This window comes from Anopheles gambiae, chromosome 2 (assembly GCF_943734735.2).
Source record: "Anopheles gambiae chromosome 2, idAnoGambNW_F1_1, whole genome shotgun sequence".
Taxonomy (NCBI): Eukaryota; Metazoa; Arthropoda; class Insecta; order Diptera; family Culicidae; genus Anopheles; species Anopheles gambiae.
In genome coordinates, this window is record NC_064601.1 from 24,022,994 (window position 1) to 24,043,087 (window position 20,094).

Below are 20,094 nucleotides of genomic sequence, written 5' to 3' on the forward strand. Positions count from 1 at the left end.
AAAACGAAGAAAAACTGCACACCGAAATTGCAACGAAAGCGGATTGTCGGGTCGGAGTTTCCAGTTTGTGGTTTGTTTCAACCCGTTCGGAACGTGCGATCATCTTCCGGTTTGCCATTTTCTCTATGTGCAGGCTGCTCTTTTTTATTTGAGCTAAGTCCTGACTCAAACGGTAAGAGACGGGCAGTAAACAAATCCCACACAAACACTAACGATGCAGAAGTGATTTGAATTGTGGAGGAAGGCAGAGATCTAGCGAAAGAAATTATAATTCTCTTTTTGTTATAAATTAAATGCTCTAACATTTCATTTTCGTTACGTGTAGCGCCTATCAGCATATAAACACAAATCTAAGCAGCAGAAAGCTCGTTAAACGAAACACTTATTTCTAACGATCTCCAAAGAAAGGATGAAAAAAAAAAACAAAATACATTCACCACTCCCATGTCGTAAAAGGCGTTTAAACATTCACCCATCACCCAAAAAAAAAAGCCGCTCGAGGACGACGATACCGGGGTGGGAGCAGTGTGCGTTCGCGAGTTAATAATGATGTGCTAAACCTACCAACGGCCAGACATCACAGACATCACAGACATCCCAGACAGTCGTCACTAATTTATGGAGCTCAAAATGCTACCGCGATCGATTAGTTCAGGCGACCGCTTAAACCAATGCGTGCTTGCCTGCCTCCCCAACCCAGGGATGCTTTCACCGGGTGGCGGGCGATCCCCCAATCATCACATGGCTCGTGGCGCATTGTGTTTTGTCGCATATTCAAATGAGCATCGGTGCATGAGAAGATTGCCCATTTTTGTCATCGCCATCATCAGCTTCAAAAAAAAAAAGGCCATTACCATTTAATCATCACAGGATCGGTATGCACATCCACAGGTGGTGATGCCCCAGCTGGTGGCTCTTTCCTACAAGGAATGTGTAAATTAAGTGCCGCCCATTCGTATCTCGTTCAAAGTAAACGAGCTACCGACTTGATTAGGCTCGATTATGTCTGGCTGCTTGAGGTAGGTTCGGCTCAACTATGGGGCGGAGAAGGGCAAGCTTTCAATGATTAGGGGGACATCAAAACAACACTTTCGTCATCGGCAGTGGCATTACAAATTCCGGCTCATTTGCATAAATGGTTTGCGGCGTATTGACGAAACGGAAAATAAATAATACTCCGCACACTCTTCATCAGTTTTTCGACGGCACGAGGGGGGGGGGGGGTCATTCCATGCCCATTGATCGTGTGTGTGTGTCTTCATTAACCGAATGTGGTTTTAATTCCTACGAGTCAAAAATAAAAAAAATAAACCACCGTAGGACCACCACTACAGAGGAATGTCCTATTTGTAGTTGACGTAACGGAAACTAATTAGATGCGACATTCAATTCGATCACGGTATGGCACCGTAATCACGGGTTTTTTTTTTGAGAGGAGAGAAGTACCCAGGCTTGATAAGGTCATGCTCCTCATCTTCCGGTAATGCAATCTGCTGAAGACCGGAGAAGACACGCAAGTGACATCAATTTGGACATCAATTGAGGCAAAGTGAAGTTAACGTTATTGGTGCGCCCAAGTGGACCCAAACGGAATTACTGGACTGCATCTGAGCAGCGTAAAAAAGGTCTTCCGTGTGCTTTGGCCAACTGTCGACTACCCATCTTCATGTCTCAAAGCCGCACGCAAGTGATGCAAGTCACAAGACACTTCCACTCACGCTCAGAGGAACTTTTCAATCCATCATTGATAATCAAAAGCACAGCAGGCGCAGAAACACACTCGCCGTATGATCGTTTTCCCATGCTGCTGATTAAAAGGTTCCCCCCGCTCCACTAAACAACAAAAGGCACGCAAATTAACGTACTCTCATTGCCAATTTCGGGCGGCGGCAGATTGCCCAATACGACCTAGTGTAAAAAAGTTTATGTTGAGGAAGCACCCTCAAAAAAAAACCGTTTTTAATGAGCATAACAATCAAGGGTAGCGATGGGGGCCTAAACAACGGCGCTGATAACACGCCGCGCGATGCACCGACTGGTGATGGTGATGGAGTAGTAGCGGTCCTAGCCAAACCGTAAACAGCTTAACCGCGCACCGTGTTCAGGGCGAACGTGTCAGGGTTAGGAAGCGAAGCAGTTTGGTAAGATAAGCGGAGACTGCGCAGCAGTATTGTAATCCCGGATGGGTTGCCCCTCCGTTGGGGTATTTCATTCCAATTCAGCACATTCGCCAACTTATATTAATTAGCCACGAAATAGCAACGATTCTGATACTGCAGCATCTCAACCATGACGCGCCTCACACTGCCAGCAGCTACTGCACTGTTGCAACTGATGCATGAAATACAATCATCTTTACCTTCTTATCGACTGCCTGGGACTGCACAGAGCCGGAGGGGCCCAAAGTCCGCTGCGTGACTGAAGCGCGTAATCAAAAGCGCCTTGTTTCGCCATTCAACATTTCGGTTGTCCAGATTGACGGGCCGTCCCGATACACCGTACGTTGTGTGGGAAGATGTTTGCGAATAAATAAAAAAACAAACCAACAAACAAAACCCCTCCAGAGGGGGTCAAGATTGCGATCGATCGAGTCCACGAGCGTCAGTATTCACAGCTTCTGGAACTGCCGGGAGCAAGTGATTGACGCGTCGATGGAAGGAAATGGGACTCATCTGGCTTTACAGCGGTCTGCCTGTCTATCTGTCCGGTGCGTGCAATAAAAGTAGCAAGAAAATAAATAAATCAGCAAACAAACAGAAAACCGTACAATAGCGCCGAAGTACCGAACAATCGTTACACGATAGCGTGGTGAAATGGCGTTATCTTGTGTGGATGTAGCAGGGTTGGAGTATATGGCGACGGGTATTAATGCTACTCGGGGGCCGTACTTTGGAAACTCATATCAATATGCTCAGAACGCTGGCGTTATTGCGAAGGAGATCTTTCGTCAGTGCTAAAGAATGCATCGGGAGTGATATGTCCGGGCAAGGCTCGAATAGCATAATTGAAACACAAACACACGTACAGGCGGACAGGTGGACAGTGTTAAGGAATTGACACAGCCCGAGTACGAGTGAGCGTTACACACGAAGCCATACAGAGGACACACACCTTCTGCCAGACGTTTGGTTGTGGTTGTCGATGGCTGGCGGGTTATTGCCCGTTTTGACTGACTGACTAACTGGCTGCTATCCATTACAAGCCCTTTCGGTGCCTCGAATCCGCAACGGAGGCACACAACTTGTACCAATAATTTTCATAAAAATAGAACTCAAGAAATTGCCCCCAAGCATCACAGGTAATCGGTTACGTCGGAAGTGTTTCTATTGCTCCCGCAGTGGTACTAATCACAAATAATTATACAGGAATTTGCAAACAAGTTCCCACAACATCTCCGGGCAGGTAGAACTTAACGCACTTCCCCAATCCCCCCCTTGGAGGGACATCCGAGAACCATTTACAGTAAATCACTCACATGTAGGACTGGTGTATTAAGGCAACGGCGGCGCCACCTTCCCGATACAGTCGGCGTAAGGCGGCCAGTATTGGCCCGATTGTCAACGCGTGCTGTTCTGGGCCACGGCAGCCACGACGGGCTCGTTGCAAAAGTGTGTAATTTTACGTTTGCTCTCTGTCGCTCCTCCAACCTTCTATCCCTTGCCGCACTGCTGTAGAGAAACCGCAGGCTCTCGCTCTTTCTCTCGCTTATCCTGTAAGTCATCCCCGTGCGTAACTGGAGCACACGGCAAACACAGACGTAGAGTTATACTGTGCAAAAACGAATAGTCTGTGTGTGTGAGTCTGTCTGACCGCAAAACTTGTTTTAAACCACATCCTATAAGATGGCTTGGATTTAATTAATCATACGATCGGCCGAAATAGCACGCAGCACGGCAGCCGAGATACGAGGGCGCCACCACGACACGGCAGAAGATTTAATCGAGATCAATTGTCGGCTGCTTTACCAGTTACGGATTCAGCCGCACGCCGATCAGTCAAATCGGTGATTGGGTAGATCGAGCGATAAACGTGCACGCACTATCAGACAAGCGTACGAGCTCAAACGAGACCGCTACATCGCGGCTGCCTAGATGAGTCAGAACTCCGCTCCGGCAGGGCAGGCATTCCATTCTTGACGTGACAAGCGTACGTGTCGTAAAAGGCTCTTCAGGTGGCTGGCAGTGGCTGGAATTTCCAGGCCCACCGATCGACAAGTGTCTTGCCGAGAGTGCTGGTGTTACCGGACGTGTGATTACCGCCAGGATTAGCTACCCTGTAAGGGTACGAGAGTGTGCGAGAGATCGTAAACCAATCCGAGAGGGGTACTGCAAAGTGAAGAAGCAAAAAAACCCTCCGCACCCCTCTCTCCTCCACTATCAGCCACTATCGTGTTCGTGTTGTCGCTTTCACCGAACTGGGGCGCGATAGTTTATTAGGCGGCAAAACCATCCTAACCCATCCTCAAGAGGGGCAAAGTGAGAGTGACAAGCTAACAAGGGTTCTGCCACCAACCAAACCAAACCCCCCAAACCCAAGAGCCAGCAATCACACACAGAAAAACGTGTGCAACAAATCAAATCCTTATCGTCCAGCGGCTGCACAGTATCGGCTTTTTGTTGTTTGGTGTCTTCGCTGCCTGCCTGTTCATCCAAGCAGGCCCAGCACGGACGAGCGTTCTATCGGTCCGGTCGATCAGTCTTGAGTGTCCCGGCGTCCCAGTCGGTCCAGTGTCCAGAGCAATCCGAGCAGGAGCACAAAACACAACGATGGTGAAATCAATTACGGCCAATCCGCAGGGCCAGTTCTCGGTCGAGGACTACGCGGTGTTTACGATCATGCTGGGGATTTCTACCGCGATCGGGGTGTACTTTGGCTTTTTCCAGAAGAAGAAAAACCAAACCACCGAGGAGTATCTGCTCGGCGGGCGGAAGATGAAAACGTTCCCGATCGCGATATCGCTGATCGCAAGGTAAGTGGAGGCTTTGGGCGGGGCGGGTTGGGAACTAAGGGTAATGTACGAAGTGATTTGTGTAGATGGTTTACGGTTAATAGTATCTGTCTTTCAATTTTGTAAGAAAACTACAAATCTTACTGTTCCAAGTGCTTCAAAGTTGTTCTTTTACATAGTTTAAATCGACATGAGGAGTTTTTGTTAAGGCTTCAAAGTTCAAAATCCTTCAAAATTTGTGTAGATCGTTGAAATTGGCATGAACGATTCTTCAAAGTATTTTTCACAATAAAAACCAGGAATTGGGGTTCCGTCGGACTCTTCCACGCGGCAACAGCATCAGTAACATCTCTGTTGCGAAATACCAGCAGAAAGATCCGTCCTTGTTGATAGAATTGTTCCGAAAAAAGGAAAGTGTGCCCAATCGGCAAACGGTCGGCATGATTCAGTCGGACCACGCGCCAGTTCTTGATATTTTTTTATTAAACTACTAAAAAAACACCATCAACGTTGATTAATCCAGGGATGGCAGTGATAACAGCAGTTTTTTTATGATTGACTTTAGACTCATTCATAAAAACGATTCCGTAAGCGTGCCTAATGGATTTTGTCAAACGTTACTACGGCTGCGGTAGTAGATTTCAAACGATCCGCACTCGGGTCAGTGGGAAACTTTTTTTGTGATCGCTTGATTTAAAAGACGCTATGGCTTTTTTAGTGAATTCTGATTAAGAATGTGATGTGGTTGTGACTTCGTTTTTTGCTTCTTCTTCTTCTTCCAAAGAAACTCCAAGTAAAGGTCACTGTAACTTCCGACCGATTTGAAGAGCGATATTAATATGAACCCACACGAATGGGGTGGTCGTGGGCAGTAAAATTTGATGGACATTTTATGACGCTCTGAAGCCGTTTAATTTCCTGTCCCGGTTTGGGGCGAGTTTTCCCTTCCAAATTGCTTCACGCTTATCGATAGGGAATTTACTGATTTTCCATACCAATCTTGCCTCCCGCTTTCCAGCCAACTGTCCGGTGTGTCCATCATGTCGGTTCCGGCGGAAATGTACTCGTACGGGGCGCAGTACTGGATCATCGCCCCGACCATGATCCTCATCACGATGATCATCAACTACATCTTCGTGCCGGTGTTTTACAACAACCACATCACCAACTGCTACCAATATCTGGAGGATCGGTTCAGCCCGGCGGTGAAGAAGTTCGTCACGTTCACGTACGTCCTGAACATCTACCTGATCCTGCCGATCTTCATCTTCATACCGGCGCTGGCCTTTTCGCAAGTCAGCGGCATCAACATCCACCTAATCAACGGGATCGTGTGTGGCGTGTGCATCTTCTACACGATGCTCGGTGGCATCAAGGCGGTCGTGTGGACGGACGTCGTGCAGGGGCTGATTATGTTTGTGTCCTGCTTTCTGGTGGTGGTCATCGGGGTGGCGAAGATTGGCGGACTGTCGGAGGTGTTGGAGCGGGCAGCGGCCGGTAATCGGTTGGAGATTTTTGAGTAAGTGCACTCTAATGGAGCGCGGCAACTCGGCAACAAGCTAATGTAATTCCTTTCTGATTCCCTTGTAGCATGACACTGGATGCAACTACGCGCCAAACATTCTGGACGGCTAGTGTGGGCAATCTGTTCCTGTGGACCGGTTACCTGGGACTTAGCCAAAGCTGCGTCCAACGTATCGTGTCTGTGCCGAGCATGAGCCATGCCCGGGCCGCCCTGTGGATCTTCTGCGCCGGGTTCATCGTCATCATGACGCTGAACTGCTTCACCGGCATCGTCATCTTTGCCAAGTACTTCGACTGCGATCCGATCAAGGTGGGGCTGGTGCAGAAGGCAGACAAGCTGCTGCCCTTCTTCGTGCAGGATGTCGTGGGTAACTTGAAGGGTATGCCGGGAGTGTTCATCTCTTGCGTGTTCAGCGCTGGTTTGAGGTAAGATCCCGGATCGAACCGACTAAAAAGAGGAAATGTTTTGCAAAGCCTTACTTAATTCGTATTTCAGCACAATGTCCGCGAACCTAAACTCGCTGGCGGGCTTAATCTACGAGGACTACATACGGCCGTTCAAGCTGTTCAAACACACGGACGCGTCGGCCAATACGACCATGAAGGTGCTGATTCTGGTCAGTGGTGTGTACTGTATCGCGATGGGCCTGATCGTGGAACAGTTCGGGCACATTTTGCAGATGGTCGTCACGATCGCCAGCGTTACGCAGGGTGCCGTGATGGGCATCTTCTGTCTCGGGATGCTGTGGCCGTGGGCCAACAAACACGGCGCCCTCTGGGGCTCGGCATCCAGTGTGATCGTGATGTCGTGGATTATCGCTGGGGCACAGATTGCGATCAGCAACAAGGAAATTAGCTACCCGCCCAAACCTACAAGCGTGGATGGGTGCTACGAGTACGGGTACAACGTGACGTCCAACGATTTCCCCACGCTCGAGGCGCCGCCGGACGAGGCCGAATTCTCCATCTACAACATCTCTTTCGTCTGGTACTCGACGGTGGGCACGTTCATGGTGTTTCTGGTAGGGATTCCGGTGAGCTACTTTACCGGTTCGCAGGATTTGCGCAACTTCCGACCGAAGCTGATCTCACCGCTCGTCCACTGGCTGCTCCCGGAGGAGGTGCTACAGAACGACTTTTCGCTAAAGGCAGAGAATGAGTAAGTGACACGAGTTATAAGTATACGCTGCAGGTCCTCTTATTCAATGCATTTCTGTTGTTTTTTTTTGCAGAAAACTTAACCCCGAACCAATCAAAGAGTGGACCTTTACGGCGCACGAAGAGGAAAAGTACAAGGAACGGCTCGGTGTGATCGAGCAGACGCTTTAGACAAACCAAAACCCCTCGCCAGGTGTTTTTGTGCTGGATTTATGCAGTGCGCAAACACGTGGTGCACAGTTCGTGGTGGTGCGTAGAGTAGAGGCTTTTTTTGTTGTATAAGTTTCACCTAGGATGTAATGCATGTTTACTCAAGACGGGCAGAAGTTGCTGTATGTTAAATGTTTACGCGAGACACACAAACATACACAAAAGTGTCACGTGTGCCTTCGTTCATCTCATCGATGTGTAGTATTAATATGGTCAGTTTTAAACCAGCGTCCTCGTTAACGCTATCGTTTCTTTATGATTCCTGTAATAGAACCAAGTCGTAGTGTAATAAACCTCCAATCATTGTTTCTAGTAGTTGAATGAGTTATTATTTTGATCTGTAAACGAAACAATTCACTTTTGATGATGTTCTATAGGCAAATGTAATGGCAAGCAAATGCCGTGTCGACGAGACTGAGCCTGTGAAATTATATGTCTATCTGCGAACATTACACGTTCAAATGGGATTGTAAAACTTGATTTTAATTACTTCGTTTTAAATCAGATTTGACTTCTAATTAACATCTTTCGTATGAAAAATTGTGAAACTCAAATATGCAATATCAGTAACGATTGTTTTAAACAAGCCATGACGCCTAAAAGTATGCAATTATGAAATTATCGTTTTTGATCCTGAAGCTATGCAATCAACCACCCTGTGCTGGGAAGGTTCAAAGCGATTTTCGTGAGCTCGCCGACGCTCCAAATCGGTGCGATTTTCCCTGAATACACGGACACGGTGCTGGCGAGCGTTTTTGTAAGTCGTTGTGAGGGTTGCTCGTACATGTTCCGCTGTTGCGTTAGCTGATCCAGTGTTGGCTTTTTATGTACAGTCTTCATTCATTCATCTTTTAACGGTGATTTTATCAATGTTTTTTTTTTCCGTGCCAGCTCTGACGAGGCCGCAAGTCACACAGACTTTACGACAGTTTTAATGGATTTATTTTATTTTATCTTAAAAAAGACGATTAGGCGGAAATGTAATTAAAATAATGCAAACTTCTGCACTTTGAACGGTACACTTCAGTTGCGGGCGCACGAGCACTTTGAGCGACGATTCTATGCATTGCACAGTAATTTAAAACCTTTCAGCTATTAATCAAATAATACGTGTACCCAGTTTCTATTGATTTCCATTCAAAATAATCAGCCAAATTGAGCACTTCTATTTCGCACCGGCCAAGAAGTTGTTTACATTTTTTACGCGTCCATGTGCGCGAAAGAGACGGTAGACAAATCGAGCGAGAACATACACACCTCGGTATATGATGCGCGTAGATTGTTACTAACACAACGAAAAGCATATGGACAAAGGTGGACGAAGTGCATGGAGTGAAGTGGGAGACGGGGGTACAAAAGCTCAGGGAACGGTCAGAACCTCGCCGTATGCGATTATGCCGCATGCGGCAAGAAAATAGTTTTCTCAATTTTCTAGCTTTTCAATGTATTATAATGATATTTTGTTGTTTTTTTTTATAAAGATAATCATTATTTGATATGATTTTAGACATTTGGCTAGATAATGGCTAGATAATGGCTAGATAAACTAAGCTTACTGTCTAAAATTTGACATCTGAAATAAAATCGCATGCGGCGATGCGGCAATATTAAACGATTTTGATTTTGCCGCATTGCCGCATGCGGCAGGTTCGCAAGTGCTGTCATTAACGTCAATTCCCTTACAAAAGCTTGCGGCAAAATCGCATGCGGCGAGGTTCTGACCGTTCCCACACCACGAAACGAACACTGTAAGCGAGTAAAGGATGGCTTGAGAAAATGAGCGAGATGCAGCAATTTTTTGAACGTCAAAATCTTTCGCCTTGCTCAACGGGCACTGACTGTCAGAATTAACATGACGGTTTGGCAAAACAAATTGAGCATTATGATATTTTACCCCAAAAATACATTCCGCGTTGGTGTTTCAAACATGCAATTTCTTTCGTTATATTATTGCGATTCAAGTTATCAACAGAAACATATCAATTTAGTAAAGGCTATTCCTACACTGTGGCTCACAGGAGGAAGACGTTCCATTGAAGAAGAAGAAGCATGCTGAAGGTTTCATGACGTCACTGAAGACTGGCTCCCTAATAACATATAAAGAGCATTTAATGCAATTTAGCTAACTATCAATAAACAAATTTTCATCGACATAGCGCTCTGAATTTCGGATTACCCCATATCCGTGTGCGATTTGTGCTTTGCCGGGAAACGATCTACCATAGGAAACTTCACGCCAGCACAGTGTAGCGGTACTGTGGCTGTGTGCGTGACATCGAACATCGACGACCACTCGCGCTCACGTACACCAGCGCAGTCGAGCAGCAGAGGGCAAGAAAGAGAAGACGTTTCTGACGTTAGGAGCCAATCGGAGCGAAAAAAGGTCGCGTTGTACGAGCCGCAAGGGAAACTCTGTGTGTGCATCATAATAATAATATCCGCAGCTACGGGATCGCGTTTTGCCGCGGGTGATGATGGAAAAGTAAGTGAAGCGCAACGTGCGACAGCGTTAAAGGACGCGCTAACGAAATTGGTAAAAAGGTAATCGTCTCGCACTCGCACCAGCAACAATGGTCGCCGTTGTCCTGCAGAATTGTCCATAGGTACGGGTGTGTGCGGGTACACGCGGGGTGCTGGGTACGTGCGTGCCGCGTGCAGTGGTGGTGCGAGCGAGACGACACCCGGCAGCAGGCAGCAGGGAAAGCGAAAAGCAAGAAGCAACGGGTGCGTTTGTGGATACGGCGGAAGCGCAGGCAGGCGGACGGACACAACACAAAACAGGGGCATAATATTGTGTTTGGTAGTGTTGGTGTACCAGGCAGGCTACAGCGCGCAGAAGAGTCAGACGAGAAGAAGGTCCGCGAAAAAGCGAAAGCAAAAACGCCGTGCAGCAAATCACGATTTCATCACTATGGCTCTCTCTCTCTTTCTCGCACGCCGCGCGTTCGCTTTTCCCGTGAATGCGTGATTGCCGGAACCGATGCCGCCCGGTTTGTGTCTGGGTGGGGGGGAGAGTAGGGTTTCGGAGCAAAAGTGCAACGCGTCGTGGCTGAAGGGGGGAAAAGACCCACTACACCCTCCTCCGCGCGGTGGCGGTCCTGATAAGCGATCGCAGCGGCAACAGCAGAAGCATTTCTTCTCCCGTGCGTGCGATTGTTCCGTGCACGCGAAAGACGGTCAAGGGACGGGGGGGTTCCATTCATCGACGGTGCGGTATTGCATGAACGTATGCGCGCGTGTGTGCATGTGTGTGTGTGCGCGCTTTCGAGCATAAACGTGTAGTGGTGCGGCAGTCCGGCAGTACACGAAAAGGGGGCGAAAAGGAAGCGCGAAGAAGAAAACACAACGTAAACGACACTCTCGCAGCGACGGTTTTTTCAGTGTGGCCAGCCAGGGAAAGGGAATGTGTGTGTGTGATGATTATTCGATAAAACCGATCGGAATAGGTGAGAAAAGAAGCAGCAAAGAGTGGTAAGGGGTGAGGGGTATGGAGCCGATAAAAAAAAAGATGCGCGTGGTTCTGTGGTTTCCCGAGCCATTTGTGTGTGTGTGTTATGTTGCCAGCTTGTGCGGTGGGTTCCTGGGTGAGAACGGCGAGAGGAGAAGGAGGTGTTTTTGGCGGCAGCAGCAGCCGTTTTTGCTTCGTCGCTTTTCTCGACCCCTTGCGGAAAACGCAACAGAGTGCCCCGTGCGAAAAGGGACGGATCATCAACTAGGCAAACCCCTGCGGTAGCGGGGACACGTACGCGTATCGGGAGGGATAAGGAACGCGCGCGTGTACCGATCGTTGTGTGCATCCTTCCTCCTCCGGCCGTCCGTCCTGGCGCACGCAATAATTGTTTTGATGGAAGGAAATCGAGCGACAAATCGCGTCCACATTCGGGTGGTGTGTGGAATGCGTTGAAGGTGAAGGAAAGGAGTTCTTCAAGGTGGTGGGAAATTGTGGTACTTTTTCTTTTTTAATTTTCCACCGTGTTCCGTGTATATGATATGGCGGCGGCCGCCCTCCGCGCGCACTCTGAAGAAGTGACCGCCGCTGCCGCCAACACTCTTTCTCTTCTCTCGCCTAATGCGTGCTGTGCTGTGCGTGTGTGTGTGTGTGTGTGTGTGTGTATGGTGTGACGCGAAGAAATCAACGACGACGGTGGTGTGTGTGTGTGTGTGTGTGTGTGTGGCAGGATTTGTCAAACGCATCATTTCGGTTCTGTTCCGCAACTTGGCCACAAATGACTGAAAAAGGCCATACAAAAAAGGCGAAGAAAAAGAACGACACACATCCCCGGATAATCGCGACTATCGCTTACTACCTGGCAGGGCTGGTGGTGGTGGTGTGGTGGGGTGCGAGGCGGCGGTCAAATAATCGAAGCATACCAGCTGAAAAGTAGTTTTGTTTTGTGCTTCGGGGGTTCATGCTTGGGAGATATCTTTCTCCCTTTTCCGGAGTCGGTCGGATTTGGGGGGGGGAGGATAAGGGATAAGGGACAGTGCAAAGAAAAAGAGGACACAGGGGCGGGAAAGGTAAAGAAAATACCGAAAGTGTGCGGTGGCGGCGGCGACGGCTGGCAGGGAAACAAATGGCCAATAATAATTTCCTTCACACCACCGCCGCCGCGTTCATGTGCGTTTCTTCGTTTTTCCACCGCAAATGAAACAGCAGCAGGCACCTTGGTAGGTGAAGGCGAACGAGAGAACGAGAAAGATGCCGAAGAGTGATGCGTGCCTAGTGGTCTCGCTCACGCACAACAGACACGTATGTGGGCCTTTGTACGCGCGAGCGGGAAGATCAGGCGGCTGCTGGTGCGCAACAGAGAGCAAGCGATTCGCTCTCTATCTACGCGTTCTGTTTTTGGAGCTACAGCAAAAGCGAGAGAGTGAAAGAGAGAGGAAAGAATGAGAAAGCGATACGGACAGCAGCAGCAGCAGCATCAGCGGACGAAATGTTAGGTTAGCTTTTGACATTTCCGAAAAGAATCATTACAACAAGGCACCTTGCTAGAAATTTGGTGAACTTTTTTTTGCTTCCCGTGTGTATACTGGCAATGAGCTTCTCGTAAGTGACCGAATTTGGGGCACCGTTTAATCGATGCCGGAACATAGCGGCTGCACGGAATTAGTGAATTAATTAGTGTGTGCGTGTGTGTGTGCGTGTTTGCTTTTGCGGCATGGTGCGAGAAACCCACAGTGGTGTGTTGTCTACCCTTTTTGATGCGATTGCTTGCTGTTGCTGCTGCTGCTGGATGAAAGCAATAAAAAAAGTCAGCACCTCAGCGGTATTTATGTGTCGCGCTACACACACGCACAGAGAGAGAGAGAGAGAGAGTGTGTGTGCGAATAGTGCGTGCATTTAAGGATATCATCCCATTGTAGTGTGTGACACGAGCGACCAGGAAGTGTGTAAAATCGGAGCAACTTCCTAAATGCACGTACGCATACGCACGCACGCATACACACCCCAGTGGTCTGTGCCAGTACGTGCGATCGAATGTCACACGTATCCATTTGACAGCCCGGAGGGAACGGATGGGCGCGTGTATCGGTTGTTGTGTTTGTTGATGCTGTGCTCACCTTCCTTTGGGTCGCCTGCGGGCAACATTTCGAGGACAAACCGCACAAGGAATGCTTTCTGCTTGCTTCGGCAGTGTGCCATGGAAGAGAAGTGCTGCTGTGTTTGTGTTACCAATCCCTCAATAATGTCGATGGACGATTGCTTTTTCGTTTGTTTAATAATATTTTGCCCCTTTTCCGGGCAACTTCGAACGGCGAATTGAACGAGTAACAAATGGAAAGCCACAGTGCTCCGGATCGCGCGCGGTGTGCATTTTATATTGGCCACGATACGATAACGTTTGCTGATAGCCGACACTGGCAACCGTATGAGGTGGCGGTGGTGCTGCCCGTGAGTCACAGGACGATCATTCGACCAGCCCGTCGATTTGAGTTGCGGGAACAAATGCAATGCAACATTGGGTTCTTCTATTGGGTTTTTATATTCACACTGTTCGCAAAATGCTTATATGTTTCTTCTTTTTTGTACATTTCAGATTGTTAACCCAGCCTCCTCAGCAAACAGTGGCAAGCGAATGATACTAAAAACATTGAACGATTGAAACACGCACCGCATTGTTGGACTGGGCAGCAACAGCCAATCCGTTTGCAAGGGATTAGTACGTACATCGATGGATGAGCCAGTTTCACGTGCCAGCCGTAGCCGGTGGTGCTGCCTGCAGACGACGGACCGATGAATCTGGCTGGGGGCACGCACGGCAATGATAACGCGCGGCAGCAGCAGTGTGAAAGTGAATGAAAACAATCGGAAGCAAACACATCATATGAGCAATATTTTAGATAATAATAATAATAATGTCGTACCGGCAAAGTGCAGTGCTGCTGAGGGATCGTATTACTAGTATTTAGACAGTTGTGGCCGCAGCTTATCGCTGTTTCCGCGCTAGTATCTCCTACGTTTGCGCGTGTGTGTGGACGAGACACGAACGGGATGTCCGTTCCGATGTGTGAAATATGTGTGTACTGTGCGTTTGTATTGTAAGGACAGCTTGTGTACGTTTCGGATACGATTGATTGATCGTTGTGCATTTAAAGATCGTTTGATCGGCCAGAGGCAAAGAGAGCGAAAGAGTGAGAGAGACTGCTGTGCAGTGAAGTGATGAGGCAAGGGAAGTGCAGCGAGTTGTAATGGTGGTTTGGCGGTACGTAAACACCGGCTACACACAAAGATCGCGACAGCGGCGGCAAGGAATCCGTTGACGTCGTCCTGTTTTGTTGCACCATAAAGCAAACGAAAACACAAAAAGCGTCGAGGCACGCAAAAGAGAGTGAGAGAGAGAGAGAGAGCGAGAGTGGGACCTGCGTGCGTAGCTTGTTGCACTAACGCGCAGTAGTATGACACACAACCTGGGCATGGCGTCGTACCGGCTACCAGGACCCGGACTCTGTCCGCCAGATTTCAAATCGCCCTCGGAATCGCCGCAGCTCCCGATATCCGCCCCGAGCAATCCGAAGAAGCGAAGGAAAACGTCGAACGTGGTAAACTCGAACGCGGTGACGTCGCAGCCGACGCCGACCCCGTCCCCCCAGGACCTGCTACCACCGCCCCCGACCGGGTACGGCGACACGATAGTGGCCTCGAACCCGTTCGATGATACGCCACCGCCAACGCCTGCCTCGCACATGGGCCACATGGGCCATCCACACGGCGGCCCCGGCCACGGGCCGGGCCCGGGCATGATGGGTCATCTCGGGGGCGGTGCGATGGGCCACGGTGGCCCGATGGGCCCGATGAACCATATGGGTGGGCCGATGCACGGAGGCCCCGGTCACCATATGGGCCCGGGGCCGATGGGTGGTCATCCGCACGGGCCACCGCACGGCGGACCGATGGGTGGCGGCATGGGCCCGCACGGCATGGGTCCGCACGGGATGGGGCCGCACCATGGGCCGGGCCATGGGTCGCCGCATCCGGGCATGGGCCCGGGCGGGCCGCCGCACGGCCCGCCGGGCATGGTGGGCGGGCCGGGAGGACCGGGCGGACCACCGCAGGGACCGCCGATGCGGGGCATGAGCCCGATGGGCATGGGCAGCCCGATGGGCCACCACCATCCCGGCATGCACCTGAACTCGGGCATGGGCCAGATGGGCGGCATGCCGCACGGGATGCAGCGCGGCGGCATGAGCCCGATGGGCGGACCGGGCGCGCAGATGGGTGGCCTTAGTCCGATGGGTGGTGCCATGAACCAGAGCATGTCGCCGATGGGTCCGATGGGAGGAATGTCCCCGATGAGCCAGCAGCAGCAACAGCAGCAGCAGCAGCAGCAACAGATGAACAGCAAATCGGTGGGAAGTCCGCTGAGTGCCGGCAACATTGGCAGCCCGATGAACTCGTTGCCGGGGATGGGTTCGCCCCATGCCGGCGGGGGCCCGGGAGGCGGTGGCGGCGGTGGAGGAGGAGGAGCAGGTGGCGGTGGCGGAATGCTGGGCAGTCCGATGAACACGAGCGGGGGCCACCTGAACAACGGCCCAATGGGTCCGCCGATGAACAGCCCGCTCGGGAACGGCCCGCCGAACCATGTGCCACTCGGGCCGAACTCGGCCGGACACAGCCAAACGCCGCAGCCGGTGTCCGCCGCGAACGTGACCGTCGGCGGGCAGACGTCACCGAACGTGGCGATGAGCAGTGGACCGGGCGGCATGAACAGTAGCAACAGTAGGATGAACCTACCGAACGGTGCAATGACAAATCAGCAATCAGGGAACTTAAATCAATTACCTCATCAACTCGGACCCATGGGTGCGAACCAGCAGCAGCAGCAGCAGCAGCAGGGCGGTGGCGTCGGTGGCCCGCAGCAGAACAGTAGTCAAGGGCCTAGTAATCAGCAGCCCGGTGGCGGCGGCGGCCAGCAAGGGCCGGGGTCTCAGGGACCGCCGGGCAGCCAGGGACCGGCCGGGCAACAGTCACAACCGCTACAGCCTCATCCGCCGCCGCACGGTGGCCAGCATCAGCAGATGCCGCTGCCCCAGCAGTCACCTCACGCTCAACACAACCCGGGTGGCCCGGGCAGCGGCGGTCCCGGCGGCCCGGCCGGGCAGCAGCAGATGAGTCCCATGATGGGTCCGGGTGGTGGAGGTGGACCACCGATGGGTAACAGCATGGGCGGCCCGATGGGTGGCGGCATGATGGGCGGTCCCGGCGGTCCGGCCAACTCGATGGGAGGAGGAGGGGGCGGCGGCGGCGGCGGCATGAATCATCATCCGCACCATCACCATCATCATCATCACGCGGGCAATCATCAGGGAGGCAATCCGCACATGGGTTCCGGCATGGGCGGTGCGAACAATATGCACCATCACATGGGTGGCGGCGGAGGTGGCGGAGCAGGAGGAGGAGGAGGCGGTGGCGGCGGCTTAATGCCACCGCACGGGAACCTGCCGCCGGGCGTAGCGCCCCACAGGCCCCCGATGCACGGTGGAATGGGCGGCGGCGGCATGGGCCCGGGCGGCATGATGGGCGGACCGCCGATGGGTGGTCCGATGGGTGGCCATATGGGAGGTGGAGGAATGGTGGGCGGCGGCGGAATGGTCGGTGGCAGTCCGATGCAGTCGCCCCACATGATGGGGGGCGGCGGCGGCGGCGGCCCGGGCGGTGGACCGATGGGTGGCGGCGGACCGATGGGCGGACCGATGGGCGGACTGGGACCGCCGGGCAATGGGCCGAACGGGCCGAACCATCACCACCACATGGGCATGTTCGGTCCGAAGCCGATGCCCGTCACCTCCGGCAAGCTGTACCCGCCCGACCAGTCGAAAGTGTTCAACCCGCAGAACCCGAACGCCCCGCCAATCTACCCCTGCGGAGGATGCCATAAGGAGGTGCATGACAACGACCAGGGCATCCTATGCGAATCTGGATGTAACTTTTGGTTTCATCGGTAAGTAGCAGCGGCGTCTAGTAGGCGGAGAGCTCGTTTTGTTGTTAACCCTTGTCACTTTGCCACTTTTTTTTTGCAGGACGTGCAGCGGACTGACGGAGGCGGCCTTCAACCTAATACACGCGGAAGTGTACGCCGAATGGTGCTGCGACAAGTGTCTCAACTCCAAAAACATACCACTGGTGAAGTTCAAACCGTAGTAGAAGCGAGCCCGTAGCTCGGCCGCAGGACGCTGTACCGCACAGCGCAGGGCCTGAGCCACGTCCAGCACTGCTTACCTAAGTGACAACCACCTGCACTACCACCACCACCACCATGTCTCTTCCCATTTCCTTTGATCCGAGTGGCTGAAGCTCTGGCAGGGGGAAGTGAAATCGGCGGCGGCGGCTCGACAAATCGTTTCCCTCGCCTGCTTCTCCTGTGTTGTTAGATTTAAGTGGGGACAGGGACAAGGGAACAGCGACGGAAGAAAGGAGCAGGGGTAGAGAGGTCGAGAGCCATTCGCTTTTGAAAAGCGGCACTAGAGTGTGTGCGTGTGAGTGTACAGAGAGGTGCTTCGGGAGATAGGAACTAGGAAAAGGGAGAAGAGGATTAGCGACGCGCCAGATGAATGGGTTGGGTCCGTGTGAGGGCGTGTATGTGTGTGTGTGTGTGTGTGTGTGTGTGTATCATCTTTGTGTCCGCTGCTTTTAGAAAGACTGGAGGAACCTAAATGGGGAAACTGCTGGCACATTAACTAAGACGAACTTGACGAATCACGAATGCTTTTCTGTTTAGTGAAATTAAACGATTCTTGACACACACACACAACAAAAAACGGTTCCTTTTTTAATATGACTGACCAAGGATCAGCAGCAGTGTTTGGTGCGCAACCATAATTTAGCTAGGATGGGTGGGCTTTTGCTTCGTTATAATGCAAATTGAGCGAAAACGTAAGGGTTTACTGTGGGGAAAAAGGGGATAAAAACAATGTTTGAGATTACTGTACCGAATGGAGGAGTCCTGCTTGTGAACACTTGCCATATCCTTCTTATCGTTGGCTCAAAAAAGGACACAAACAAACACACACACACACACATACACGCTTAACACGCATCCAATTCCATCCTCGATGTGTTATTTGTAACCGGGAAAGGTCGCGTTATGGAACTTCTTCTTTAAAGCTTTTGAGTGAGATTGACAGTTGTACAGTACAGAAGAAAAAAAAACAAACAACAAACCCAAAACACACACACAACATGTTGGAGTAGCAGTCGATATAGGCAAACATACACTCACAAACAAAAAAAAACACACACACACACAAAGAACTCAAATAACAACGATACCACAAAGTTGTGTAACCCGCAATGTGTGCTCTGTGTGTGTGTGTGTGTGTGTGTGTGTGTGTGTGTGTGTGTGTGTGTGTGCAAAACAACAAAAAACCGGGGGGATCTGTACAGAAACAAACGTGCGCTTGTGGGGGCTAGTGCGATGGGGGACGGGCGATGGTTGTGTAAATGGTGTTAAAAGGAAAAGGGAAAAGATTAACAAAACAAAAATCGCTAGCCAAGAGAATTACGTGTAGCAAAAGCAAGCAAGCAAGCAAGCGAGCAAGCAAACAAACAAGAAAGTAAAGTGAATGAGTGAGTGAGTGTGTGTGTGTGTGTAAAAGTAATAAATGAAATCAAAAATGGCCTTCTCAAATATATTGCAAATATTATATAATGATTTATACATAAATACATAGACTTTAATGTAGCAGCTTAGGGGACAAAAGAGAAAGAGAAAAAACAGATGAAATAAGTTAAAAAGAAGACAAAACAAACATGAGAACGAAGGAGAGAACAACAGAGCGCCGAAGTAGAACAGGCATTAGGAAATAGTTAGAAACAATCTGCCACCTGTAAAAGATAGGGATGGGGAGGGGGGACTTATGTTCTACAGCACCATGCCCACGTACTGGGGATGTACGGGCTCAACTCCCCCCCCATGCAGCAGCAGCAGGTAGCAGCCAGAACTCGGGGTCGGGAAACGGACTAAAGTTAAAGGCAAACGTTTTAACAGATAAGCTTAAGTAAAAATATTTAAATTATTTAATGCGAAACTCTGCGAAACCCTCGGGATTGTGGCGCGGGGTGCGGGGAATAATTCCCCCATGGGAGACAAGCGAAAGAGATTGAGTGCGTGCGGGCGTGTGAAGAATGATTGCAGTGGTAGTGTGGTGTACAGTGTGATTGAGCAAGTAGTGCGTGATCGATCGTTAATCGGGATTTAGAATGAACGTGTGAAACGGCCCGCCAAAAAGCGTTTTTTTGCGTCTCATGAGACACACACACACAAGGACAGATCGATTGCACCGGTGAATGAATCGGTGAGCGGAAAGGTGGAAGCGTGTAACGAAAGTGATGATGTGTAAATTGAAGTTGAACCGAAGTAGGCTTTCGTCCTGACACCGTTGGCAGAAAGGGGAAAGTAGACACGTACAAAAAAAAAAACACACTCACCACAGTTTCTTTGAGGCGTTCAGAACACACACACTAAACCTATTGTTTCATCTTCACTCACATCTTTCTCTCTCGTTGCTCGCTGGAACTGGAAAGCAAAACACGAAAAACACACACAGACAGTACAGCACTTAATTAATAGAAAACACGGGGCAGCAGGAGCAACAGCAGACCACACTTGAGGAGACGTCGATCAGGAATGAGCTCCTCCAACAGAGTGAACTGGACAGTACACTCACACACACACACCTAGATACGATTGTAGTAGGCTTTGGGGCAGTGTGAACAGTGGAGAAGGACAATGAATGTGATAGTAGAGGGGGAG

General features: G+C 50.5%; 2 protein-coding genes across 8 annotated transcripts; both read left to right on the plus strand.

Annotated features, from left to right (window-relative positions):
- Window positions 1-3,526: 3,526 nt before the first annotated feature.
- Window positions 3,527-8,155, plus strand: LOC1273345 (sodium-coupled monocarboxylate transporter 2). Its single transcript, XM_312311.6, has 5 exons — window positions 3,527-4,969; window positions 5,967-6,467; window positions 6,539-6,898; window positions 6,969-7,631; window positions 7,705-8,155. Exons 1-5 carry the CDS (start codon window positions 4,767-4,769, stop codon window positions 7,799-7,801), a joined length of 1,824 nt encoding a protein of 607 aa, XP_312311.5. The 5' UTR covers window positions 3,527-4,766; the 3' UTR covers window positions 7,802-8,155.
- Window positions 8,156-9,993: 1,838 nt separating this feature from the next.
- On the plus strand, window positions 9,994-18,660 carry LOC11175680 (protein pygopus). Of its 7 annotated transcripts, none has more exons than XM_061652800.1 (3): window positions 9,994-10,381; window positions 13,882-17,283; window positions 17,363-18,660. In XM_061652800.1, exons 2-3 carry the CDS (start codon window positions 14,741-14,743, stop codon window positions 17,481-17,483), a joined length of 2,664 nt encoding a protein of 887 aa, XP_061508784.1. In that variant the 5' UTR covers window positions 9,994-10,381; window positions 13,882-14,740; the 3' UTR covers window positions 17,484-18,660. The 7 variants fall into 7 exon arrangements, with proteins under 7 accessions (XP_061508784.1, XP_003436178.1, XP_061508787.1 ...); XM_003436130.2 differs by having other exon boundaries at window positions 10,003-10,322; XM_061652803.1 differs by having other exon boundaries at window positions 10,319-10,443.
- The last annotated feature ends 1,434 nt before the right edge of the window (window positions 18,661-20,094 follow it).